General features: G+C 56.3%; 2 protein-coding genes across 5 annotated transcripts in view; one reads left to right on the top strand and one right to left on the bottom strand.

Moving 5' to 3' along the window:
* Window positions 1-1,081: 1,081 nt before the first annotated feature.
* FCSK (fucose kinase) lies at window positions 1,082-17,267 on the top strand. Of its 4 annotated transcripts, none has more exons than XM_065924980.1 (24): window positions 1,082-1,107; window positions 4,257-4,361; window positions 4,717-4,868; window positions 5,514-5,564; window positions 6,505-6,630; window positions 6,891-6,963; window positions 7,385-7,482; window positions 7,822-7,902; window positions 8,406-8,525; window positions 8,702-8,873; window positions 9,282-9,394; window positions 10,031-10,132; window positions 10,218-10,388; window positions 10,640-10,704; window positions 11,079-11,449; window positions 12,010-12,220; window positions 12,359-12,525; window positions 12,620-12,841; window positions 13,123-13,266; window positions 13,403-13,522; window positions 15,022-15,209; window positions 15,300-15,399; window positions 15,866-16,089; window positions 16,262-17,267. In XM_065924980.1, the coding sequence occupies exons 2-24, from the start codon at window positions 4,280-4,282 to the stop codon at window positions 16,346-16,348; spliced, it is 3,240 nt and encodes a 1,079-aa protein (XP_065781052.1). In that variant the 5' UTR covers window positions 1,082-1,107; window positions 4,257-4,279; the 3' UTR covers window positions 16,349-17,267. The 4 variants fall into 4 exon arrangements, with proteins under 4 accessions (XP_065781052.1, XP_065781054.1, XP_065781053.1 ...); XM_065924982.1 differs by lacking the exon at window positions 1,082-1,107 and adding an exon at window positions 1,151-1,311; XM_065924981.1 differs by lacking the exon at window positions 1,082-1,107 and adding an exon at window positions 1,151-1,408.
* COG4 (component of oligomeric golgi complex 4) overlaps window positions 17,251-26,006 on the bottom strand; it is a 24,707-nt gene continuing 15,951 nt past the window's right edge. The window contains exons 13-19 of the mRNA XM_065924983.1: window positions 22,017-22,079; window positions 20,153-20,269; window positions 19,483-19,575; window positions 18,667-18,750; window positions 18,368-18,469; window positions 18,004-18,132; window positions 17,251-17,810 (exon numbers count right to left, since the gene is read on the bottom strand). Of these exons, the coding sequence (XP_065781055.1) occupies window positions 17,676-17,810; window positions 18,004-18,132; window positions 18,368-18,469; window positions 18,667-18,750; window positions 19,483-19,575; window positions 20,153-20,269; window positions 22,017-22,079 (723 nt within the window). The 3' untranslated portion in view covers window positions 17,251-17,675. The remainder of the gene's footprint in view (window positions 17,811-18,003; window positions 18,133-18,367; window positions 18,470-18,666; window positions 18,751-19,482; window positions 19,576-20,152; window positions 20,270-22,016; window positions 22,080-26,006) is intronic.

Here is a 26,006-nt window from a genome sequence, read left to right as displayed (position 1 = left end):
GTCAAGAATTTATCTTATCCTCATAATAATCTCAGGCATTTGACACATTTATTACCCCATTTCACAGATAAAGAGTCCTGACACAGAATAACCATGTGACTGGCCAAGGTTACAAAGAGAGTGGAATGTAACATTTTCTCTGAAACTCACTGCTTGGGCCTCCCAGGCTCCCTCTTAAGGACAATAGTTTTGTAAAGTACTTCTAAGAAAAACTCAAGCAGAGCAAATGAAGCTCAAGGTCTCCCTGCCTATGCCCACACCTGGCAGTATCCTCCTCCCTGCGCTCCTTCCAGTCCTGCTCCTGTCCATAGGTACTGTTATATCCACAGACATTTCTGACATGAGTAGCTTCCCATACATAATATTCTTTAACAAAATGTCTTTAGCATCTTTCCCTATTGCATATGTCGATCTAGCCAATTATCTCTGTTGCATAGTATTCCATTGTATGGATGTGCCTAATTTATTTTTCCAGTACCCTAGAGAGAGTGCGCGTGCGTTTCCACTTTTCCGAGATTACAAACAATGCTGCCATTCATAACTTTTCCAAAAGAGCCACACATCTTCTCGCTAGAGTTGTGACGGACCCCATCGCAACTCAGAAGGACCCCATGATGAACCCGTGCAAGTCTGGTTAATTGCCAATCCGACGGTAGTCGCTTACGCTGGGACACCACCTGTGGGTTTTATCTCCGGGTTTGATTTCTACCTTTGCGGAGGAGAGCGGCGGCCCGTTCCGCCGCACCCTCAGGACTCCCCGTCCCCGGGGTTAAACAAATGCCTAGACCCCACGTCTGGGACTCGAGCTCCAGGAAATGCGTTCTGTTTTGGAGACGCCCTGGCTCCTCTGGGAGTTGTAGTTTTGCTGCCCCGCGGAGCCGCCGTCTCCCGCCCCAACGCCCCTTCTCGAAGGGACGGCTCACTACCCTTTAGAAAGGCGTTTGCTCGGACCATGTCTGAGGACCCGCGAGGTTGCTCGGAGCCGGGATTCGGGGAGGGGCCGCCTCGGGCGGGGAGAGCGCTGAAACTACACTTCCCAGGACGCGCAGCGAGGCACGCACCGCCCCGCCTTAGAGAGCTCGCGGCGCGGGGGCCGGGCGCAGGCAGGTACGTGGGTGCGCGCGGACCCGGCGCCGCGCGGATACCCCCAGCCGTTTCGCGGATCCCTGTCCACCTCTTGGGCCCTCAGGACGGAGCTGGGCCATTGGCTGCCTTTTTGCTTACAGGGAAGAGTCTCTCGGAACTCTGCCGGCGCCCCCGAGCGCCCGCTTGCCGTGGGGTGGCCGCAGGCCGCTCATCGCGTTGGTCCAGGTCTTTTTACAAGAGCTCTGGGACCTGGGGACGCCCGGGACAGGGACTCCAGGCGGCTGGGCCGCTGGGTGCCGGCGCTGGTGACTTTCGCTCTGAGGTCACTTCTCCTGCCTCATTTTACCCCGTCGGGTCTCGTCATTATCCACTCATCTCAACTATATTTCTTTGTGTGATTTGCAGTGTAGTCTTTACCTGCAATCACCTTCTTTCTGCCTTCCATTTTCCCCTTTTCTCTGTGAAACTACTTTTTCCCCTTTAAAATGCAAAAGCACTGGCCTACTTCTTTTCAAGAAGCAAATATGAAGAGGCCTTATTTTATTCTGTCCCTGACTCCCCTTCCCTATCCTAATTTTGGGCAGCGTGTGGCTGAGGGCATTTAAAAACCTTTTCAACTTGACCTCAGTAGATGAAGTTCTATTGGAAGTGTGCAGAATGTTAGAATAGAGGCCTTACTATCTAAGATCTCTTTACAAATGTTAAGTATGACAGAGGGCAAAGACTCCAGGAGAGAGGTCTTGTTTCTGCAGGGTGCATAAGGACATGAATCTTGGAGCTGGACACACCTGACCTGTCTGTACAAGCTGTATATGACCTTCATTATCCCCATTACCTAAATAAGAATCTGAGCGACTCAGGTTCCAGTCATGGCTGCAGTATCAACTAACATGTGTGAACTGGACAGAATACTTCTCTGGCAGTGGTGTTGTGAGGATGAAAAATCAGTTGACTATGGGTCAGAGTGAGTGGCTGAGCTAACTCATGATGGCTGTCATCTTTAATGCCATCCCTGATTCACTGTCACCTTGTATTGGGCACTTTACATATATTTAGTACTTTTGTTCTATTTTCAGTTCTACAAAGTAGGTTTGGTGTAGTGGTTAAGAGATGGACTTTGGAAAAAAGGTGTCTGGGTTCAGATTTGGCTCTACCACTTGCTAGCTGTGTGAACTTGGGCAAGTCAATCTCTGTGTCTCAGTTTCTTCATCTTTAAGGATCAAGAGAGTACTTCCCGGATACTTAGAGGTTCTTAGAATAATTTTTCCTTTGATGGTGCCGAGAGGAAAATGATGTACTTGCTATATTGGTTCAGGTCCTCAGAAAAGCAGACAACAGGATGAGATGCAAGAGATTTATGGGGGGAGGCAAAAGGAGAGGGACCTGGAGGAAGCTGGGAGAGCTGTCTGTTTGCATTCCAGGTCCACTTCCTGTGACAGAACACCGGAAGGAAGACAGGAGTTATGCCCAGAAGCTCTCAGACTGCAGTGTGGTTCTGAGACAGCTTCTGTTGGGTTGAATGGGGAGTTCTGGCACCAAGGAGGCCTCCCAGGGGATCCCTATCTTGTCTCAGTGGGTCTCTCTTCTTCCAGTCGTTGGTTGATGGATCACCGGGCCACTGTGTGAATGAGATGGGGGGCATCTGTCATTACGCTTCCTACCACCGGAGGCCAGAGCTGGTTAGGGGGTGCCAAAGGTCACACAGGGAGTTGGTGGCCAGCCTGGAATCCCCAGCAACACCCTTCACTGGGAAGGCCCGATGGGTAACCTGGGGAATGCCTCTGACCCCAGATCCCTGGCCAAGATCTCCTGCTCAGATTTCCCTCTGGATTCCCCTCCTGAGCTGAGTGGGGAGCCGAGCAGTTTCTGTTAGTGGCGGAGGCTTTCCCTGGAAGCTCGTGGGAGTGTGGGTGTTGCTAAGTGGCATTGTCTGTCAGCCTGAACCACGGCTTGTGGCAGCAGAGTCTGACAGGAAGAAACGGACCGAGATTCAGGTTTCCCGTTGGCTCTGATTGGAATGCGGGTGGGCTGCAGACAGAGGTGATTCCACCTCTGGGGGATCATGCAGCTCGCTCAACCGGCCCTCCCCGTGCTGAGCTTTGGGGGCTGGAAGGAAGAGGCGGGAGGGGCTGCTTCGTGGGACCACCGTGGGCAGCACACTCCTAAGGACCCGCTATGGAGGTCTTGGGGAGGCCGAGCCTCGGAGGTTAGACCATTTTCTTACCTGGAAGGAGAGGAGCGTTGCGGGGATAGGAGTGGGTGAAGTCGTGGCTTTGGCATCACCTTCCCCCTACTGCTCACAGTGCTCTGGAGGAAGGTGACTGACAGGTGGGGTTGCAACCCCATCTAGCTTGGAGTCTCTGAGAGGGGAGGTCCCCTCCGAGAGCCCTGTAGTGGGTGCTGTGGGCACACTGCCCTTGAACAGACTGGTGCACCCCTCTCAGAGCTTCCCTCTTTGCAGGGAATTGCCTGTACCCTCAGGAGCCTGGATAGAAAACCTCCCTCCCCAGCCTCAGCTCAGAGCCAGTGATTGGGTGATGAGGGGCCTACAGCCCCATGCTTTAAGTGGGGGCCCACTGTCAATGCCACACCTTCCCCTTACTTCCTCTCCTGAGGAAATCTCAAACTGATAAAGACAAAGATACATTCATCATGTGACCCAGTAATCCCACACTCGGGTGTCCACCTGGAGAGATGTCTTATGTTCACGTTAAATCTACACACGAATGTTGATAGCAGTTCTATTCATGATTACCAAAACCTGGAAGCAGCCCAGATAGCGTTCCTTTAGTGGGTGGGTAGAGAAACAGACTGTGGAATGTCCAGGCGATGGAGCACTGCTTGGCAAAAAAGGAGAAAGAGTTATGGCTATGCTTAGCCAACTCAGATGGTTCTCAGAGGTGTTGTGTTGAGTGAAAGAAGCCAATCTCAAAAGAGTACATTCCAGTTATAGCTTTGGAGAACAGATGACTGGTTGTCAGAGGTGATGGATGAAGGAGGGTGTGACTGTGAAGGGTTGAGGTATAGGAGTTCTTTCAGATCCAGATGGTGGTAGTGACCACAAGAATCTATATGTGTGTTAAAATTCATAAAACTATTTACAACCAAAAAAATCAATTTTAGGATATGCTAATCTAAAAACATTCACACATCTCTGTATCTCTGCCCAGAAAACCCCTCAACTTTGGCCAGAATGGAGCAGCCAAAGGGCGTTGATTGGACGGTCATCATCCTGACGTGTCAGTACCAGGACAGCGTTGAGGTCTTTCAGAGAGGTAGTTGACCCTCCCTCTCCACACTGCCCCTGATGTAGGACCACTCCCTGTTCCTTGCCACATGTCCCTGGAGCCCCAGGAGCTGGGCAGTCCCAGGTTCAAACCCAGATTCTGCTTCTTCCTTGCCATGTGACCTCAGACACATGTCACTTCACAGAGACTTGGTTTTCTTACCTGTGAAATGGGGGTAACTGTCCTTACCTCACTGAGTTGGGAAAAGATCTAATGAGCTACTAGATGAAAAGGTGCTAAGTCAAAGAAGAGAAAATAATGGCGGTTGGGAGGTTTGCTCTAGGTGCTCGGGAATGGGGGGTGAGGTGCTGGGGGGCAAGTCCCAGCCGTGTTCTGACCGCAGAGCTGGAAATACGGCAGAAGCGAGAGCAGATCCCTGCCGGGACGCTGCTGCTGGCCGTGGAGGACCCTGAGGTTCACGTGGGCAGTGGAGGAGCCACCCTCAACGCCCTGCTGGTGGCCGCTGAGCACCTGAGTGCCCGCGCCGGCTTCACTGTGAGTGGTCCCGACATACCCTCCTTGGCACAGCGGGGTGGGGGCTTCAAGCGGAACCTTTCCCTGGTCCCCGCTCCTTGGGCCTCACTGCCCTGCCCCGTTCAGGGTCAGCATCGTGCTCGCGTCTGTAGATTGGGCAGACTCACTCAGGTGAGGGCAGAATGCAGGGCCAGCCTTTCGTAGTGGTTCAGAGCCAGTGTCAGAGTTAGGCTTTCTGGCTGCTCTTGAAAAACCTCGTCTTGCCACCCTGGGCTCTCCTTCCCACGTGGCAGTGGTTTGCTGGAACTGGGCTGCAGCAGCCCACGTCCCCCACACACCCAGTTGCTTCACTCGTCACCCTGCCCTGGCACGGGGAGTGAGCGTGGCTGTAGACCTGGGTGCAGCCTGGCAGTGGGCGTGGCACCAGCGAGTCAGGGACCACTGCGTGGCTGCAAGCTTCCCTACAAACGGGGCAGGGGGTAGCCCACCAGAGGGCTGCTTTGTCCCCTCATCTGTCTTGTGCCTGCCTCTGGCCATTGGTCTTACCTGTTATTCCTTTGTTACTTGTGTGGACTGGTGCTGGGATTTCTCCCTGGAGGGGAGGCTGCCATCCTTGGCTGCCATTTGTCTAGACCTCTGTCAACAGGGCTCTCCCACTTCTGATAGGTGGTCACGTCAGATGTTCTGCACTCGGCCTGGATCCTCATCCTGCACACGGTTAGTAGAATGCCCGGCAGGGCCCACGCAGAAGGATGGAGCCGCTGATTCTTGGGGTTGGACAGGACTTTAGAGGGCTTCTGCCTCTGTGTGCAAGGTGTCCCTTGTGCTCATTCAGAACTGTCAGAATCAGAATTGATCCAGGTGTTCAAAATAGGGAACTGGATAAATAAAAACAGCATATCCTCCTGGAGGAATATTAGACAGTGAGTAAAAGGCCCATTTAACTCTCTGCACTCACCTGTGCATTGACTGACTCTGTAACCTGGGGCAATGGTCACATGATCACTTCTAGGCCTGTTAACAATTCCTCCTTCTTGTGGATGTGTTGAAATGACCCATTAAATGTTTAAATTGGGGCTGGGCCTGGCTCATTGTGAGTGTCAGTGAATGTATTTTCATTATTCAGTGAAAAAGGCAAGCCACACAAGTTTGAATATAATGATCTCAGCTTTTTTAATGGAAAGTTTGGTTGAGATCATTATAGATGCACATGTAAGAAACAGTCCAGAGAGAAACCTCTGTAAACACTGCCCAGATCCCTGCAATGGTCATATTTTCCAAAACTATAGTATAATCACAGCCAGGATATTGACATTGACTTATTTCTCCAGTTTGACTTACACTCCTGTGTGTGTGTGTGTGTGTGTGTGTAAAGTTCTATTTTCTCCACCTTTTAAATTTTTGTAAAAAAATAGTCTGCATATGAGGTATATGAAAGGATATACCTCACAAATGAGGGCAATGGTTATTATTCCCGAGGGATTGTTTTTCCTTTTGTGTATCTGCATTTTCTAATTTTTTTACCATAATCATTTCATTTCAAAAATTATATGAAAAAGTTATTATTGAGAAAAACCCTGGTCAGAGTGCTGTAGCTTGGTGGCTTTCTGCTCTGGCCCTCTGCCCCAGGCTCCTCTGCCTGTCCCCACTCCCCCAGGGTCGAGACTTCGCCTTTGACGACTGTGGCCGGGCCTTCACCTGCCTCCCTGTGGAGAACCCCCAGGCCCCCGTGGAGGCTGTGGTCTGCAACCTGGACTGCCTACTGGACACCATGAGCCATCGAGTGAGGCCAGGCCCTTGTCCTGTTCCCCGCCGTGCCCCAGCCATGGTCTTTGCTGCCTGAGACGGGACGCCAGAACAATGGCTTTGGGTGCCCGCGTTTAGCGGGCGCTTCAGGAGGATAGTGTGCCGCCCTGGCGGAGGCGTGGCCCCAGAAGTAGGTGGGAGGGCGGGCATGGGCACCGCAGGTCTGGGGGCCCCCACCCCTCAGCAACCCGGTCCCCCAGAACAGGCGGAAGCCGCCAACTCTCTCTGTCCCCGCAGCTGGGCCCGGGCTCCCCGCCAGGCGTGTGGGTGTGCAGCACGGACATGCTGCTGTCGGTGCCTCCGAGCCCAGGTGAGCCTGCGGAGGTTTGCGGCGGCCTTCCCTGCCCGCCCGCGCCCGCTCTGCCTCTCCTCTCCCACCCCCCATCTCGGCCTGGCCCGCTGCCCCTGCAGAAAGGGCGCTCTGAGGTTTTTGGGATGGAGCCTAGAGCAGGAGGCAGGCCTCCCCCGCCCGCCTCCCTCTGCTGTCTGTGGGATGGAGGCACCCAGTCCTGTCCCTTTGGCCTCCAAGGGCTCTGGGGACGAGCTTTGGGGGGTGAGGTGCTGTCATCCTCCCAGGGGAACGCCCGTGTTGGAAACCACAGAAATGCCCTTTCTCTAGAGGTGCCTGCACGCCCCTGCCCTGAGAGCGTGCTCCTCCTGGCAGGGCCCCCCACCTGGCCCTTGCCTTGGCTTGGGGTGCCTGGAGAGCCTCCTGCTTCCCCCACCCGCAGGCATCAGCTGGGACGGCTTCCGGGGAGCCCGAGGGATCGCCCTTCCGGGGAGCACAGCCTACGCCCGGAGCCACGGCGTCTACCTGACTGACCCCCAGGTAGGGCCCTGGGAAGTGGTCTGTGCAGCCTGGTCCTGGCTCCTAGCCAGCCTGGGTTTGAGGTTTTCCCCACGGCAGCAGCTCCTGTGCTCACTTAGTCCTTTGCCAAACATGAGTTGCCCCTGACCCTGTGCCGGGCTCTGTACCTGCACTTGGGGCCGTGGAGACATTCAAAGCCGAGGAGACGGTCTGCCGTGGGGCTGGGGCAGGTCTTGGGCACGGGTGCCCCGGGGGTGTCCCGGCCCCATCAGACTTGTGTCCGAGGTTTTCATCTGGAGAACGCCCTCCTTCTCAGTCTCTTTGCCTCCGCCCCTGAATCTGTTTCCTCTTCCCGCCTAGGGCTTCGTTCTGGACATTTACTACCAGGGCACTGAGGCAGAGATACAACGGTGCGCCAGGCCTGATGGGCAGGTGCCACTGGTACGGCTGCCAGCCCCCAGGGTGGGGGGCTTAGAGACTTTATGGGATGGGAGAGGGAGAGCTTGCCTTTGTGCCCAGGGCAGAGCGCCCCACCTTTCAGGGAAGGCTAGAACCGGAATCTGAGGCAGATCTGGAACAGGTATTCAGGGGGGCAGGTTAGCCTTGGCATTCAGAGTCTTGTCCTGAATGAGAAAGGCCAGAACCAGGCTCAAGGGATATTTCTAGAAGGGAGGACAGAGATGTAAGTGGTGGGTAAGAGTCTGGGACTAGACTGTAAGGACGACGGAGGAGCCCTGACAATTGAGGGGTCCCCAGAAGGCCCTGTCGCGGGGCCCTTGGTGGGGAGCTGCCTCCAGTCAGCCTGGAGTCCCAGCGCTGCAGTGGCCCAGAAGATGAAGACCCTGTCCCGTGTGGCCTGGGGGCCCGTCTGCCCCCGCCCTCCCCAGCTCGGGCACACGCCTGGCCCTGGGGTCTCTTTTCTGACCCTGTGGGGGTCCCTGCAGGTGTCCGGGGTTGTCTTCTTCTCTGTGGAAACTGCCGAGCGCCTTCTGGCCACCCACATGAGCCCGCCTCTGGACGCCTGCACCTACATGGGCTTGGACTCGGGAGCCCGGCCTTGTCAGGTGCCCGGGACTGGGGACCGGGAGGCCTTGGCCTGGGCGAGAGGCCCTGACGCTGCTAGTCTGGCTGCGGGGCCTCGGGCCAGTCTGTTCCCTTCTGTGTGTTGGTGACTTTGAGGAGGGAATGGGCCCCGCTCAGCCAGGTAGCCCACTGACAGAAGCACCCACCCCTGTCCCAGCTGTCTCTATTTTTTGACATCCTGCTCTGCATGGCCCGGAACGTGCAAAGGGAGGACTTCCTGGTGGGGCGGCCCCCGGAGATAGGGCAAGGTGACGCAGACGTCGCGGGCTATCTGCACGGCGCCCGAGCTGAGCTGTGGAGGCAGCTCCGCGGTCAGCCGCTCACAGTGGGTGGGTCCTGCCTCTCCGCGCTCTGGGTGGGGAAGCCATGGGGGTGGGGACACCCTGGGGAGGCTCCTCCCTCACCCTCTGGCCCCTGGGCCCCTAGGCCAGGCCAGCCTCGTGAGCGCCTGCGTGGGACAGCTATCTTCTCCCAGTTCCGAGTCTCCTGCTGACATATCGCTTCCCTTCCTCCTTCGTCTCATTCCTGGGCTCCCGTCCTGGTCTTGCTGCTTTGTAGCTGGGTGACTTTGGGCAGGTTGCCGAGCCTCTCTGATCTTAGCTTCCCATCAGCACAGTGGGCTCGTTCATGCCTGCCCTCCCAGGCCCTGGTGAAGCCATGTTTTCTGGTGGGAGGCCCAGCCTGGCGTCAGAGCTGCAGGAGGCGGGACGTTGAGGTCAGTACTTGTGTCTCTACAGCGTATGTCCCTGACGGCAGCTACAACTACATGACCAACTCAGCCAGTGAGTTTCTGCACAGTCTCACATCCCCGGGGGCTCCAGAGGCCCAGGTCGTACACTCCCAGGTGGAGGTAAGACCTGCCTGGAGGTGAGGCCTGCAGAGGTACCTTCAGGATGCTTGGAGACAGTGGCCATGGGGGGCTGCAGGGAGGGGTGGGAACAGCTCATGCTTGGGACAGACTATGAGCGTAGGTGTAATTACCCCTTTTCACACCGGAGTCACTGGAGGCTCAGAGAGGTTAAGTAACTTGCTTAAGGCCACAGAGCCAGTTAAGTAGCCAAGTCAGGATTCTACATCCAAGTCTGACTGATTGAGAAGGTAGAGAAGAGTCCCCCCTAACCCTTTCTGAAGGGTCTGCTCAGGGAGTCAGGCAAATTCATGGTGATGGGCAGGTAGAGTGCAGAGGCAACCCTCAGGGTGACAGGGGTTGGACTAGCTGGACAGGTGGGAGTTTTCTGGGGGCCTGTCATCTGGCGGGACCCCCATTTCTGGGTTCAGGTTTGCTCTGGAGGGGAGCGTGCCCCTGGCAGAACAGCAGGAACCAGGTTGGGGTGGGAGTCATCCTGAGGCTGGGGCCAGGGAGGTGTGGAGTGGGGTCCGGCTGGCCAGCAGGCGTGGAGCGGCAGGAGCTCTGGCTGGAGCTGGGCTGTGGAGGAGGACTGGGGCCGCCCCTGCTGGGCCTCACGGCTTTCTCCCGGGTCTGCAGGAGCGGCCGCTGCTGGGGGCCGGGAGCGCTGTGGTCAGCTGCCTGCTGGAGGGCCCCGTGCGGCTGGGCCCCGGGAGCGTCCTGCAGCATTGCCACCTGCGGGTGAGGCTGGGTGTGCAGGGGGGAGGCCCGCTCCAGGGCGCGCCTGGGCTCCGCTGAGCACGCAGACCCTGTCCTCTCCCCCCAGGGCCCCATTCACATTGGCACTGGCTGCTTCGTGAGTGGCCTGGACATGGCCCAGTCCCAGGCGCTGCATGGCGTGGAGCTGCGTGACCTCGTCCTGCGGGGACACCATGTGCAGCTGCACGGCACCCCCAGCCGGGCCTTCACCCTCGTGGGCCGCCTGGACAGCTGGGAGGTAGGTGCTCAGTGGCCTCCTCTCACCCCCATTTTTAGGCCTTGGGGGCTCCGGTGTCCCCAGCACAGCGCCCACTTCCCTGCGGGGCTCTGCGAGCGCTCACCTGGGGGATACAGGCTGTGAGGAGGATGTAGCCGGTAGCCATCTCTCTTCCTGCCCCCTCTGGCCCCGACCCTGGTCCCCTGGCCTTATTGTCCTTAACCCCTTCCTGTGGCCCCGTCAGCCCTGACTGCTTCCTTCTCTTCCCCCAGAGACAGGGGACAGGAACGTATCTCAACATGTCTTGGAGTAAATTCTTCCAGAAGACGGGCATCAGGTAGGGTGGATGGCCCCATGGGGCTCTGTGGGCCTTGGCAGCTGGGGTGGCAGCCGCCTGGAGGCTCAGGGCACACCCCACTCAATCCCTGGGGCCTGGGGTAGTTTTGAGCAGCCTCATCTGCCCTAGCATCTTCCCCCTGGGCTACTCCAAATTCCTGACCATGCCCAGGCTTTGGGGTTTTGTTCAGCGGCCTGGGGAAGGAGGCAGGGCAGCTGGGCCTCCCTCCCTGAATAACTTGCTTATCTGGTCTCTGGAGGAGTTCGTCCTGTTCCCAGGAAGGAGCCAGGCCCCCGCTGACAGGTGGTCAGGGCTGGGGGACCAGGCAGGAGCCCCTGCTCCCCTCCTGCTGATGTGACTTCTCTCCATTTCAGGGACTGGGACCTATGGGACCCGGACGTGCCCCCCGCTGAGCGCTGCCTCCTCAGTGCCCGTCTCTTCCCCGTGCTCCACCCCTCGAGGACCCCGGGCCCCTGGGACTTGCTGTGGATGCTGGACCCCCAGGAGGACCGGGGCCGGGCCCTGCGGGCTTGGCGGGCTTGCTGGCGTCTATCCTGGGAGCAGCTGCAGCCGTGTCTGGATCGGGGTGCCACGCTGGCTGCCCGCCGGGACCTGTTCTTCCGCCAGGCCCTGCACAAGGCGCGGCACGTGCTGGAGACCCGGCAGGACCTCAGCCTGCGCCCACTGACCCGGGCTGCCGTCCATGAGGACTGTGCTGGGAGCCTGCTGGCCACGCTGGACCAGGGTGAGTGTGCTGGGCACCCAACTGGGAAGCCAGACCCCGCATCACCTGCTCTATCTGCCCTCCAGGTCATCAACCTCAGGCATTAGGGAGACATGAGACTCTAAAGCAGGGGGGAGACACAAGTGGAGTTTACCGTCTGGGTGCTAGGAAGTTCCATCCTGGTCAGTGAGGGGTTTAGGGAGAGGCGGGGCCCTGGGGCTGAGCCTCTGGGTCCCGTGAGCATTGGCAGAGCATGCATTCTGTGCCGGATGGGGTGAAGTGCTCCAGCGGGGGGCCCAGGCAGCGCCTTGTTCCCTGTCGATGCTGTTCACTCAGCCACCCAGGGGGCTGAGGATGAACCCAGGTGGTTTGCCTCCCGAGGCTGAGCTCTTTCTCACTAAGGGCGTCCTGGGCTGGGACTCGCCAGGATGAGAACTTTGCCAGGCGGAGAAGTGGGGAGCACTCTCAGGCCAGGATACATGTGGGGCCACAGTGCAGAGGTGTGAGGAGTCTGGGGTGTTTGAGGGCAGAGGGCCTTGGGGACGGCCTCCTCCGCAGCTGCCCACCTCCTGATCCATCAGTGGCAGCTGGTGCGGAAGACCCTGGCGTGGCCGCCCGGGCCCTGGCCTGTGTGGCGGACGTCCTGGGCTGCATGGCAGAGGGCCGAGGTGGCTTGCGCAGTGGGCCGGCTGCCAACCCCGGGTGGGTGCGGCCCTTCTCCTTCCTGGAGCGTGGAGACCTGGCGCGGGGCGTGGAGGCGCTCACTCAGGAGCGGACCAGGTGGCTGAGCAGGTAGGCTGAGGACTCCCCTGCTGGCCTTGGAGGTGGGAGCTCAGAGGGGCGGGGTGGCCCCAGGCGGCCAGGGCAGTGGGACCCAGGGCGACCGCTGGCCGCCAGCCTGGGCCTCACACCCCTCCCTCCCTCCCGCAGGCCAGCCTTGCTGGTGCGGGCCGCCCGCCACTACGAGGGGGCTGGGCAGCTGCTGATCCGCCGGGCCGTGATGTCCGCCCAGCGCTTCGTCTGCTCCGTGCCAGCGGAGCTGCCGGCGCCCGGGCAGTGGGTGGTGGCCGAGTGCCCGGCGCGGGTGGACTTCTCTGGTGAGCCCGTGGAGGAGGGTGGGGTGGGGGTCGGCACCCCAGAACTGAGCTGGCAGCCCCCCGAGACCAGCTGGGTCTCGTTCCGTCGCCACAGGGGGCTGGAGTGACACACCGCCCCTGGCGTACGAGCTCGGTGGGGCCGTGCTGGGCCTGGCTGTGCGAGTGGACGGCCGCCGGCCCATCGGGGCCAGGGCTCGCCGCATCCCGGAGCCCGAGCTTCGGCTGGCGGTGGGGCCCCGGCAGGACCAGACAGCCGTGAAGATCGTGTGCTGCAGCCTGGACGACATGCGGGGTTACTGCCAGCCCCAGGCCCCAGGTCAGCGCGCCTGAGACATGCGCTGCGGGGCGTGGGGGCGGAGGCCCAGAGCCCGCGGGCCACAGGGGCGGGCCTGAGGGGCGCCCTGCCTTCACCCCCCAGCCCACACGGGTGCAGGAGGGAGAGCAGCTCGCTGGTGCCCCAGAGCCCGCAGGGCCTGTCGTGACTGGGGAGGGGGTGTGCGCTGCGGCTGGGCTGAGCCCCTGGCTGCGCGGAGACGGGGTGGGGTCTGTTTCCGCTCTGGAGACCAGACGCCTGGCTGAGGGCTGCTCACTCCGCAGGGGCGCTGCTGAAGGCGGCCTTCATCTGCGCGGGCGTTGTCAGTGTCTCCTCCGAGCTCTCGCTGAGGGAGCAGCTGCTGCGTGCCTTCAGGGGCGGCTTCGAGCTGCACGCCTGGTCTGAGCTGCCCCACGGCTCTGGCCTTGGTGAGTGGGTCCGCGCCTGCTGCCCACCGGCCCGCTTGCTCCTTCAGCCTCACTCTGGCCCCCTCGCCGGGCCCTGCCCCGTGGAGCGGGATGGGCTGGCGGAGCGGCTTCATGCCGGCCCTCTCCCGCCCTGCAGGCACCAGCAGCATCCTGGCGGGGGCCGCCCTGGCCGTGGTGCAGCGGGCCGCAGGCCATGCGGTGGGCGCGAAGGCCCTGGTCCACGCAGTCCTGCACCTGGAGCAGGTGCTCACCACAGGTAGGGGGGTGCCCCCCGGGCAGAACAGGGCTCATCAGCAACAGGGGCTCCCCTGGACCTGCAGAGCGCCCACAAGTGCGCTGGGCCGCACAGTGATTAAGAGCTGCCTTCTTATCCCTCTGACACCCTCTCTGGTAGCTTTCAAAATGAAATATTTCTACCTCAAAGGACTTGATGTAGAAACATACTGTTAAGAGTTCGTGCGGCATCTTTCCTGTTAGGTATTCCTTCCGTCTGTGTTCCTAAGGGCTGTCCCTCAGGACGGGACTGGGTTTGGAGTAGGGAACAGGCCCCTCAGCCTGCTTTTCAGCACCTTGTCCCTCCCCTGGCTGGGGCCCCCACCACCTGAGGGGGCGCGGCACAGGGCCGTGGTCATACAGAATGTCTAGCACCAGGCTTCTCACCACGGCGGCCCCTTAGCATCCACACAGTAGAGAGCAGTGAGGCCTGTCTGGCTCCAGGGTGCTCCGCTCACCTCAGGATGCCGAGCCTCCCCTCCAGCACAGCCCTGGGAAGGAAGCTGCCACAGAGACACAGAGATACCTGCTGACGGTCTCTTCCCTGGCCAAGGAGTAGCCCAGCTCCTCCTCTCACTGTCTTGACTCACATCCTGTAATAGGTGGTCGTTAGCATAAAGGCCTGATGGGGAAGCCTTTTAGTTTTCTTTTTGAAGTGTACCATTCATATCCTTCATTTGATTAAATGACAGCTATTTATTAGATACCCACACTGTATTGGGCCCTGGGGATAGAATGAACAATAACAGGGTCCTTGCCATCAGAAGTCATATGGGCTGTTGGAGACAAACATTAATCAATAGCCACTCAAATGAACGTATAATTACGAGCTATGCCAGGTGCTCTGGAGGGGAGGGGTGCCATTAAGGAGTTCTCAGTGTTCCAGGCCGTGACACTAACCACGTTTGGCGGGAGCGTTCCAGATGCCTCCTGCCATTTGCGTTTCATACTCGAAACCCTTGGAGGCCTTTCTCCAAATATCACCCCAGAATCACCTCAGGTTTTGACATTTCTATGTAGCTGCCAGAAGAAAAGAGATCCATACCTTTCATTACTGAAGCAGAATGTGAACAAGCTATTTTATATAAAGTTTGATAAAAGAAGCTTATTTTCACCATCAACACCCTTTATCAGGCAAGCCAGGGTGCAGGGACTGTTAGGCTGTAGGGAGAGTCCTGTGTCATCCTGCCCTCGGGGGAAGGTTGGGGTAAGGTCTTAATCCTTCGATGTGGTTTACCCCAGTTCCAAGAACACATTAGGTATGCAGCAAACCTCAGACCTTGGGTTACGTTCTAAGCTTGGGCTCTGGAACGAAGCCCCTTCCCCTGGGCTTGTCTTGCTCCCAGGGCTGGGGCAGAAGCTGTACAACTCAGCTGACTCAGTGTTGGTGGGGGAAGCTGTCTTCCCAAGGCCAGCAGCCTAGCCTGGGGAGGGAAGCCTGGCCGGGGGACCCCAGCGGTGATGGGTTTGGGGCTCTCGTAGGAGGTGGCTGGCAGGACCAGGTGGGTGGCCTCCTGCCCGGCGTCAAGGTGGGGCGTTCCCGGGCCCAGCTGCCACTGAAGGTGGAAGTGGAGGAGGTCTCTGTGCCTGAGGGCTTTCTCCAGAAGCTCAATGACCACCTGCTCCTGGTGTACACTGGGAAGACCCGCCTGGCCCGGAACCTGCTTCAGGTCAGCCCCGGCCCCAAGAGGGAGGAGGCGGACCGCTCAGCGGGGCTTGGCAGCTCCTCTGCCTCCTCACGGCTCCTGCCCTCCCTGCAGGATGTGCTGAGGAGCTGGTATGCCCGGCTGCCTGCCGTTGTGCAGAACGCCCGCCGCCTGGTGCAGCAGACCGAGGAGTGTGCGGAAGCCTTCCACCAAGGTGAGGCACTTCCCCCCTGGAGCTCAGGACACCGGAGTGAGTGCCTGCTGCGACTCGTGGGCCTGAGGCCAGGGGGCTCTGCAGGGCTTGGCACCGCCCTCGGTACGAGGCCCCCGGGGACAGAGGCCTACAGTCTGTCCTCTGCAGGGTCCAACGCTTAGGTGTGAGTCGTGTCTCAGAACAGTATTTGCATCCTGGGGAAGGCCTCCAGCCCAGTTTCAGGGAAGCGGATGGGGGAAGAGGCTTGGCTCCACAGCTGGGTTCCAGGGAGTCAGCGCTGATCAGGGCCACACAGCTAAATGATCACTGTGCTGGGTACCATGCCAGCTGCTCTGTGCTCAAACCACCCCGAGAGGGGCTTTCCAGCCAGTACTGGACCCAGGTTCTGACCCAGGACGCCGGTTAAGCAATGCCTCTTGGCACCTCATCCAGCCTACAGATGGCCCCCGCTCTGTCCCCACCCCAGGGAGTCTGCCTCTGCTGGGCCAGTGCCTGACGTCATACTGGGAGCAGAAGAAGCTCATGGCTCCAGGCTGTGAGCCCCTGGCGGTGCGGCGTATGATGGATGTCCTGGCCCCCCACGTGCACGGCCAGAGCCTTGCAGGAGCAGGTGGCGGGGGCTTTCTCTGTCTACTGACCAAGGAGCCGCGGCAGAAGGAGGCTCTGGAGGCTGTGCTGGCCAAGACAGAGGTACCGGGTGGTTGGGGTACGCTAACTGGTGGGGACAGGAGCCCTCCCTGTGGCCCACCAGTGAACCAGGGCTACAGCTGTAAGCCCCATTGGCCCCGCATCCTACGTCCAGCCCCCTGAGGGCCTGAAATCCATGCAGAGCCCACTAACACCTCCCATCCTTTGCTCCTAGGGCCTCGGGAACTACAGCGTCCACCTGGTAGAAGTGGACACTCAGGGCCTGAGCCTGCAGCTGCTGGGGACTGAGACTTCCACCTGAGACCCCTTCTCTTGAGGCTCATCCCTCTGCAAGAGGAGACAGCCTGCAGCTACAGCAGCCCCTCCTGTCCTCCCTCAGGGGAGTGTTCAGCTTTCTCTCCACCCTTCTCTGTGAATCTGCTTCCAAAGGAAAGCGATCCAAGTTCTAGCCCGGCCCTTTCTAAAACTTGGTGAAGCAGAGACGGTGCTTGGAAACAGGACTGAGACCTCCTGGTTGACGGTGGCCTAAGGCTTAGCCTGTGCTCCATCTGGACCTAGGAAAGTCCTGTGCTAAACGTCCCCTGTGGCCTTTACAAATCTAATGGCCCTGCTTGGGCCTTGGCCTTTTCACTGTCCACCAGGGCCTGGAAGAAGGAATGACAACCAGCCTTGGCAGACTGCTGGGGTCCCTTGGTAAAGCCGACCTTGAAGAGGCCTTGGGGGCATTTCCTGTGGCCTTCCTTAGAAGTCCAGCTTTTGCCTGAGTAGAGACTTCCTGTTCAACACTCCCTCCCAGGCTGAGCCAATGGAGGAGTGGGAACATGTCTGTGGCAGAGAGCCAGTGCAGTCCTGCAGCAAGCTGCTGCTGACTGAGGCCTTAACAGCAATGCTGCAGCTCTACCATGTGCCTGTGGGTTCTCCATCTTCCTGGAATAGATTCACTCTGCCTGTCCAGGTTGTCCTCATGAAGATCCTTCCTGCTCCCGCTGGGACTGTGGGAGCCTGCCCCTGGGATGACCTGGCTTCTGGTGCCAAGGGCCAAGAGGGGATGAGGGTCTGGGACTGGGTGAGGCCTGTTGTCATGTGCCGCTCTGGGCACCAGAGGAGGCCGAGGAGTCAGGCTTTTGCCTTCATATTTCAGTGCAATTCGTGCACCTGTCTCGCCCTGTAGCATCCAGCCCTTCCTGGAAACAGCACACTGGCCTCTCTTCAAGGAGCCTGTTTATTCAGGGCGACCATAAATATCACAGCCTCTCCTCAGAGTAAACCTCAGGTCCCCAGATCAAGCCAAGTCCTTCAGGACTGGCAGGGAGGCAGCTCATGTGCTGCCGTGTCCAAGGGCGAGAGGATGGCCCTCCATGTGGAAGGCTGGCCCACCCTGGCATTCCCACCAAGTTAGAAGTCAAGGTGGAGCCACCTCTCTCGATGGGGAGACACTGTCCCCTAAAGCACCCCGACAGGTCTGAGAACAGAGAATGGACTGAATCAAAGTCTTGTTTCCCCGCTGCCAGCAGGGGAACTTTGCGCTATCAGAGCTCTGCCGCGCTAGACAGCCGTGCTCAGCTCCTGGATGCAGCCACTTGGGATGGGCTCCGAAGAGTCACAGGCCAGCTGGGCTCATGCGGCAGCTACAGGCGCAGCCTCTTGATGTCCTCGCTGCGGAAGTCTATGCGCAGAGCCAGCACCTGGCGCACTTCAGCAGGCGTGAGGCGCCACGTCAGCGGGCCCGAGTTGGCGCCCCAGTAATCCAGGATCTCGGTCACCTGTGGGAAGAGTAGACAGTCAGCAAGGAAGGGCCAGCCCGAGGGAAGGCCCGGGAACCCCACCAGAGGCAGCGCAGGGACGCTGAGGAAGGAGGCGGCCTGCAGGGCTGGGCTGCCGGTGGAGACCCAGATTTTGTCTCTGCCTCTCCTCTCAGTCACCTTTCTCTGGCAAGGCCAGGGGAGCCCCACATACCCGCTCCAGATTGAGGATCGTGGCCATCTGGGAGAGCCGGGCAAACTTGTCTCGGATGGTCCAGGTGGTCACCGTGGTGAGGTAGGCGATGAGTGACCTCAGCTCTTTGTCGAACTGCAGGCCGCCCAGCTGCATGGGAACACGAGCTCAAGGCCTGGCCCTCCGGCCAAGCAGCACTGGCCCCCAGCTTTGCTCAGTGCTTGGCTGCATGGCCCGCAGGGACTCGGGTGGTGCTTCAGTTGGCTCTACTGCCTCAGGGCAGGACTGAGCCTAGATGCACAGGGCCTGGGGTAGCAGGGAAGGGACAGACTGGTCCTCCTTAGGGAAGACAGTGGGGCGGAGGCCTGTGCTATCTTCACATTACCCGGTTGAAGGTGGACTTCAGCACCACTTTCTCCAACTCGACTGCAACGAGGCTGGTCATGAGGCTGGTCAGGCTGTCGTAGATGACTGGGGACAGGCCGGCCTGCACGCAGAGGCTGGATATCAGTGGGGGTCCCACCTTGCCCCCTGCCTCCATACGAGCTGTCGGGAGTGCTTCCACAGCCTGGGGCTTGGAAGGGCATCCAGAGTTCCCAGCAGGAATGTGATGAGAAGCCTCAGGCTGCTGATTTGGGTGGAGGTGGGTAATTCTACAGACTGGTCCTGAGAGCCCTTGCTCACCTTGAACTCTGCCATTTGCTGCTCCAGATTAAGGATGAACTGTTGAACCCAAGGATCGTTGGCCTCATAGTCACTGAATTCCTCCTACGTCAGGAAGCAAGGTGGGTCAGCAGGGGCTTCTCCAAGGATTATTCACCCCCACCCCACTTTCACTCCTCTAAGGAAACAGCTTCTGTAGCTTATCATCCAGTCTAAAACCAACTTAAAACCAGGCTGGCAGAAACTGCTGTTTCTGCATCACACTTCTGACCAGCAACTGAAGCACTGGCCCAAACATGGTAAACCTCCTGGCAGTTTACTCCCTCTTGTATCTCATGTTCTATAGGAGTGAAAAGATTGTGTGTACATGCTCAGTTGTGTTTGACTCTTTTGTGACCCCATGGAGTATAGCTCACCATGCTCCTCTGTCCATGGGGTTTCTCAGGCAAGAATACTGGAGTGGGTTGCCATTTCCTCCTCCAGGGGATCTTCCTGACTCAGGGATCAAATATGTGTCTCCTGCATTGGCAGGCAGGTTCTTTACCAACTGCACCAGCTGGGAGGCCATGAAAAGATAAAGCTAGAAAAAAAAGGTGCTAAGATGTGGGGCAAAAAGAGCCTCAATAACAGAATACATCAAGGCAAACTCCTTTTAGATGTCTTTCGGAGCCCTCTGACTGCAGGAACAACCTGTCACTGGGAGGAAGCTAGCCTTTGAGGGTGAGAGAAATGAGCCTGAGAAATACGTAAGGTGCAGTCGGTAAGACAGCTCCACCGCTGGGGGCCAGGGAACGCGGGGTAGTCCTGGGCTTGACGGCTGCCTGTGGTCAGGCTGACCTCCTCGATGTTGTGGGAGACAGAGAGGAAGGTGTTGATCCACGGCTGCACCTGCGGCTTGATGGCTGTGCTGTTCAGCTCTGCCAGCCCTTCCTGCAGGGCAAGGCAGACAAGGCAGACACGTCAGACACGGGAGGCACGTGCCCCTCCCTTCCCTTCCTCCGCTCCCTCCACCCTGTGTCTGCCAGGGTGTCCTCAGCTCGGAGCCTTTTCTGCAGGCCCTCTCTGAAGTCTTAAGAGACAGGATGCTGATCCAAGAGGCCAGGAACAACTGTTCCTTTTGAGGTATATCCTGAATCAGGTCCAGGTCAGAGAAGTGGCCACGGGGTTGGTGTGATTTCTGAGCGCCTGGTACCAGGCAGCGCCTTCGGCTAAGGCCACGCAGGTCTGAGTACCCACGCGGTTCCGTCTCTTCTGAGCACCTTTCTGAGGGCTCCTGGCACTGTGGAGGCCGAGTGCAGATTCTAGACGGCCAGGATGCCAGCTTGTCAACGTGACAGCAGCACTGCTGAGAAACCTTTAGTCTTCAAGGGACTCGCACAAGATCAGTGGTGGGCACCCTGCCCCCTCATGGTTCTTCCCCACCACCCCCATTTCCTTATATGCGTGTAACCCATGATAAGCCAGTAATAGTCTCAGAGCAAGACACAAGCCCAGGACTGGGGCTTACCTGCAAGAGGTCTCGGAATTTGCTGGACACGGCGGCCAAGTCAGAGAGGCAGCTGTCAAACTTGGCCTGGGCCTGCTCGCCTCCAATGCCTTGGCTGAAGAGCTTGGTGCAGTCACTCTAGGGGAGAATACCCAGCCATCAGGTTTCTGAGCCCAGGGAATGTCATCATAACCACAGCTAAGATTCAAGTGCTCACTGTGTGCCAGGCCCAGTTTCAAGCATTTTACTTTTATTAAAGTACTTTTCTTATGAATTAAGTACTATCATTATTTCCATTGTACAGATGAGGAAACTAAGGCACAGAGAAGTTAATAATTGGCCTAAAGTCACACAGCACTAAGTCATGAAGCTGGGCATTACAGCTCCAGAGCACCTGTTCCTAACCCCACACCGCGGCTGAGTGGCAGAGAATGCACAGGGAAGCTGCTGTGGCTTGCCAGGAGCTGCCGGCATTTCCTATAGCCTCCTCAGAGCTTGTGCTGTTTTGGCCACAGCGGGAGCAGCAGGGAGGAAGAGCTGCTAAGGGACCAAAGTCCAGCAGACTAATTAATGTTACAGAAAAAGTCAGGAACACAATCTAACGTGCCATGACCTAAAAACAACGGTGACAACCACCTTGTTGAATACTCACGACGTGAGAGACCCTATGCTATGGGTCTGTTGTGACTGTCGCTCTTACTTTATTCCACTTTAAGGCCTTTATGGGGTGAATTCCTAAGCTGGTCCAGTTTACAGCAGCCCCCCAAGCCTCCCTCAGGAAGCCCACCAGCGCGGAGGCCCTCTCTCGTGTCTGCTCCTGGCCACCTCGGGCAGCCCAGCCCTAAGGCCCGCGCGCAGCACTAGCCTCAGCGCAGGGCCCCGTGCCTTTGCAGCAAAGCGCCTTCGTGGGTACCGGTGCCTGCCTGGAGGCAGGACGCTGGCTTCCCTCCTCTCCCAGAGGCAGCGTTCAGGAGTGGAGGGGAGCTGGGCTCTTTGTTTTCTAGTATTTAACAAAGTAAATACTCCATGATGTTGTGTTAACTACTAATACAATCATTAACCACCACTGCATGCTGCTCATGTACCGGGTGCTTTATGTTCTTGTTTAATTCTCACAACAAACCTGTGGGGCAGAGGCCATCACTCCTGTTTACAGGAGAGAAAACAGGCTCAGGGAGGTTAGAGAACTTGCCTCGGGCCCCACAGCTTGTCAGTGGCCAAATGCAGACGTGAACTCAGGGGTATCTGACTTCCAAGTCCAAGTAACTTCCATTGTTATATGGCCTTCCTTTAAAAAACGATGACAACTGGCTCTCTACAGGGTTAAGTGAACCCTATATCATATTTTTTTTTGCTGTGCCACTCAGCTTGTGGGATCTTAGTTCCCTAATCAGGGATTGAACCCACACCCTCACAGTGAAAGCACAGAGTCCTAACCAGTGGACTGCCAGTGAATTCCCCTCATAATCATTTTTATCTCAAAATTTATGGAGGACTTTATTATTTTTATAAAGTGCTTTCAATCCTGTTTTTTTTTTTAAACCAGGCTACCCAACAAACCAAGAGCAGGGCCCCATGGAGATCTGTATTTCATTTCATTGATGAGAGAACTGAGGCTCAGGGATTTGTCCAAGGTCACATGCCAAGTATGTGCTGAAAGAGCTAACTTGAATTCTGATCTCCCAACTCATGGGTTATAATCTTCCTGTAGTTCCGAGATGTGCTGCTACCATGTCAGTCACTAATGAATCCCCTCCAGTGCTCTGAGGAAGAGCTGGCTCGATGCCAGGAATGCCACGGCCCCAGCAGGAGAAGCATACAGGGTTCACTCTCAACAGGAGGCATGGGAAGGCTGCAGAGAGCTGACAGGCAGGGTCCCCTTTACCTCCAGGGTCTTTTTCAAAGTGGAGATGTTTTCGCTGCAGACTTCCACGTTATTCAGTGTCACCTGGGAGACAGGACGGAAGAATGTCACTTCCTGCTCACTGTTGCTGGTACCCACTCCTGAGGCTCAGGGTGGCCAAGGACTACCCTCAGCACTGTACCAGGCAGGGTCTCAGGTCTCAGTGGGCAGAATGGTGAACCAGGCTCACCCTTTCTCCTGGGTCTGACACAAAGAGGCAGAGAAGCTATCTGACCTCAGAGGTAGGGATCCAGGGTTTCAGGTCTTTTTGTTCCATGTGTAGGCATACAAGTCTGGGAGAAGTCCTGGGGCTCTGAACCTCCAAGCCAAGGTCAGTGATGCAAAGGCTGTCACTGATTTAAGAAATGCTTTCTGAGAGCCTGTTACCAATGAAGTATTTTCTCAACCATTAGGTCTGCGGCTCTGCCAAATACCTTCTGCAAAACAAGTACAGTTGACCCTTGAACAACACTGGGGTTAGGGGCACAGTAAAAAGTCAGCATATAACTTGTGGCTGGCCCTCCATGTCTATATCTGTGCATGCGTGCTAAGTCACTTCAGTCGTGTCTCTTTTAGACCCTATGGACTATAGCCCACCAGGCTCCTCAGTCCATGGGATTCTCCAGGCAAGAATACTGTAGTGGCGTGCCATTTCTTTCTCCAGAGGATCTTCCCAACCCAGGGACTGAACCTGCATCTCTTATGCCTCCTGCATTGGTGGGCAGCTTCGTTACCACTAGCTCCACCTGGGAAGGCCATCTGCATCTGTGAATCTGCATCCATAGATTCAACCAACTGTGAATCATAGAGCTGTAGTATTTACTATTGAAAAAAATTCATGAATAAGTGGATCTGTGCAGTTCAAACCCATGTTGATAATACAGTCAACTGTATTATCAAGCCAGCTCACAGGTGGAAACAAGACACCTAAGAGGGTGAAATGACTCAACAAGGTCAGTCAACTCTTGATTCAGCAAATATTTAAAGTGTCCACTATGTGCCAGGCACTGTGGAAGGTACTGGGAAGAAAGTGGTTAACAGAAAAAACTCAGTCCCTTGAATTCCTGAAGCAAAGTCGATAATAAATGTCAGGGAGTGATAAACGCCACAAAGAAACATAAAGCAGAGGAAGAGGATAGCAATTCAGTGAGCGACAGGTCACAGCGCTAGAGCCAGGTTAGAATTTAGGTCTCGCCACTCCAGGTCAAGGGCTCCCTCCTTTATGATGCAACTCCTTATGAGCTTGGTGCAGAAACACCAATCATAAAAAGCAGTGTGTGACAAAAATGATAACTAAGGTAAAAACTGCGATGGCCATTTAGAGGAAAGAAACCTTGTTTTGGTCTGAGGCACACCAGGAGGCTCCATGGCAGAGCCGGTACCTGAGAGGGACTTACGAGGCTAGGAGATAATTCTGGAGAGAAAGGCGAGTGCGTTTCTCCACCCCACCAGCTTCTGCTAGTCCACTGTTCTGTTTGATAGTATCTTAACGGTACTTAGGATGATCCAATATTGTCTTATTTGTTTCTTGTTTGCCCTTCCCACTAGAATGAGAGTCCATGAAGGCAGGGATCTAGCTTGTCCAAGAGAACTTTCTTGATGATGGCAATGTTCTAAATCTGAGCTGTCCAGCACAGTAGCAATAACCATGTGTGGCTACTGAGCACTGGAAATGTGGCTGGTGCAACTCTACAACTGTATTTTTAGCTTCAAGTTAAATAGCCACACCATACTGGGCAGTGCAGCTCAAAAACCAACAACAGTGCCTGATATATAGAAGTTTCTCAATAAATATTTGTTGAATGAATGAATGTCTGTCTTCTGAAGAAAAGATAACAAAGGCAAATGCAGAGTGGCAGAAAGTCCAAAAACATATCCGGGGACCAGGAGAGCTGGGGTGGACGTGCAGGGAAACGACACGAGGTGGAGCTGCAGGGACGGGTGATGTCAGCCTGGGGCTGGGGTGCCATGCTGTCCTGGACAACGGGGTGGGGCTGAGGAATATGTAAAGTGGGTGGACATTATATGAGCACAGCTGTGGTTTGGGAATACTGTTCTAGAAGACACTGTTGGGAGAAATTAGAGTTTGAAATGCTCATGCTGCCCTTGAACGGGTGTGCTGGTCCCATGAGCAAAAGGCTGAGGTGAGGGAGACAGGGGCTGATGTTTCAAGAGGTGAGTCAGAAACTTCAGGGTTTCTGGATGAAAGAAGCTCAGAACCCCAGGGACTGAGATTAGGATGTCCTTGTTGTTGTCCACAAGAAAACTGCCCTTGTCAGCGTCCTGCAGCCAGTGCTGGAAGGTCATGCTGCTGACAGTGCTGCTAAGGCTGCTTGCACGGTGGATGGATGACACTTGAGGCATTCCTTTCGCGTGCCACAACACCAGGCCACCAACATCACAAGCTCGATACAAGGCCACCAACAGTCTCCAGAGAAGTAACTGCACTGTCATAACAGCTCAAGGACGGAAGCCACAACATGAATGTTTCCAATGCATTTGAGGACATAAGGAAAATCTGTCATGAGGGGAAATGGATTTGGGTTCAAATGGTATTGATTTCAAAGTTCCCTTGTACTGACAGTCCTTGTAAGCATGGATTCACTGGGCTTATCCCGGCTCACAGTGACTGATATATCAGCACCGTCAGGGAATTCATCTTGGCAGCCAAATAAATCAAGGTGACATAAGAAATAGGCCATGTGGTGGGAGTGATGACACTTTAAGTACTTGGCGTCAGGAAAACGAGAAAACTGTCACCAAGCATTTAGCATCACCTTTTCTTGCCGGCCTTATCTTCGGGGCCTCAAACAATGGGGCTGTCTGAATGGGAGCAGCGAATGTGCGAACACACAGCAGCCAGCCTACTGGGGACTGCGGAGCCACGGGATGGAAGACAGGACTAGAGGGACAGATGTGTCAGATTCAGGAGCCTTCAGCAAAACACCCAGGCAAAGATGTCTAGTTTTGATGTGGTAGGTAGTAGGGAGTCATTTTTGAGCAGAGAGATGAAAGAATGAAAGTAAGTTTTGTGAAGAATGAAATAGAATGCAAATAAAAATGAAAAATTAAAGTCAGTTCATGATTATATGAAGCTGGTTGCCAGAAATGTTGACAAAGTTCTCTAAAGGTACAGAGGCAATAATTTCTTGGAGAGAATCCTGGTTTTTCTGGCAACAACCATGATATCCTAAATCGACAGGACACATGCTCAGGGAAAATATTTTCAATGACAAAAAGAAAGTAGGACTGCCAAAAAAAAAAAAAAAGAAAGAAAGTAGGACTGCCTGAATAGACTTCACTGGATCTGAGGACTGGTTACTGTGGGTTTCCCTTGCACAGGGACAAGGTAAAAATGAGCATGTTTAGGCTTCTGTCTCCGAAAGCAACATCTCAACTCTTTTGGTGTCATAGTTCTGTTTAAGAATAATAAAAGCTTTAAGAACCTTGCTTCCAGAAAAAAACACATATACGTTTTTGCATCCCCTGCAGGGTGGTGTTCAGGACTCCATCTGTGGACTGCTGTCGACTGAGAATTCAACTCTCGGCTGTTTCCTTCAGGTCTCTGAACCCCAGGAGCCAAGAGGAGTCTGATCAATGCAGGGAGTGCAGAACAGCCCCTGATAGCACTGTACCCACACATGCCAAGACAGCAGGGGCCAGAAAGGCCTGACCACAGGCGCAGGACTCATCTGCATTCTTTTGGGCTCATCACAAGTTGGTTGTTGCCCGGTATGAGCCCTTTCATCCTCCCGTACTTCTTCCTCAGCTGTCACACAGCTGTCATGCTGGGTAGCAGCGCTTGAAGAAGGTCACCTTCCTGAGGAGGCTGAAAGCCTAAGAAGTGTGCCAGAAAAGCAGTTTGGTAGGCCTAATGGGTCAGCCCCCTCCCCCGCTGCAGGCCGTCCTCAGAGAAGTGGTCTGGGGGCTGGCACAGATGTCATCCAAGCTTGATACTTAGTGGAGCCCTCA

Source organism: Muntiacus reevesi, chromosome 2 (genome assembly GCF_963930625.1).
Source record: "Muntiacus reevesi chromosome 2, mMunRee1.1, whole genome shotgun sequence".
NCBI classification, from domain to species: Eukaryota; Metazoa; Chordata; class Mammalia; order Artiodactyla; family Cervidae; genus Muntiacus; species Muntiacus reevesi.
This window is presented reverse-complemented; position numbering and strand designations above follow the sequence as displayed.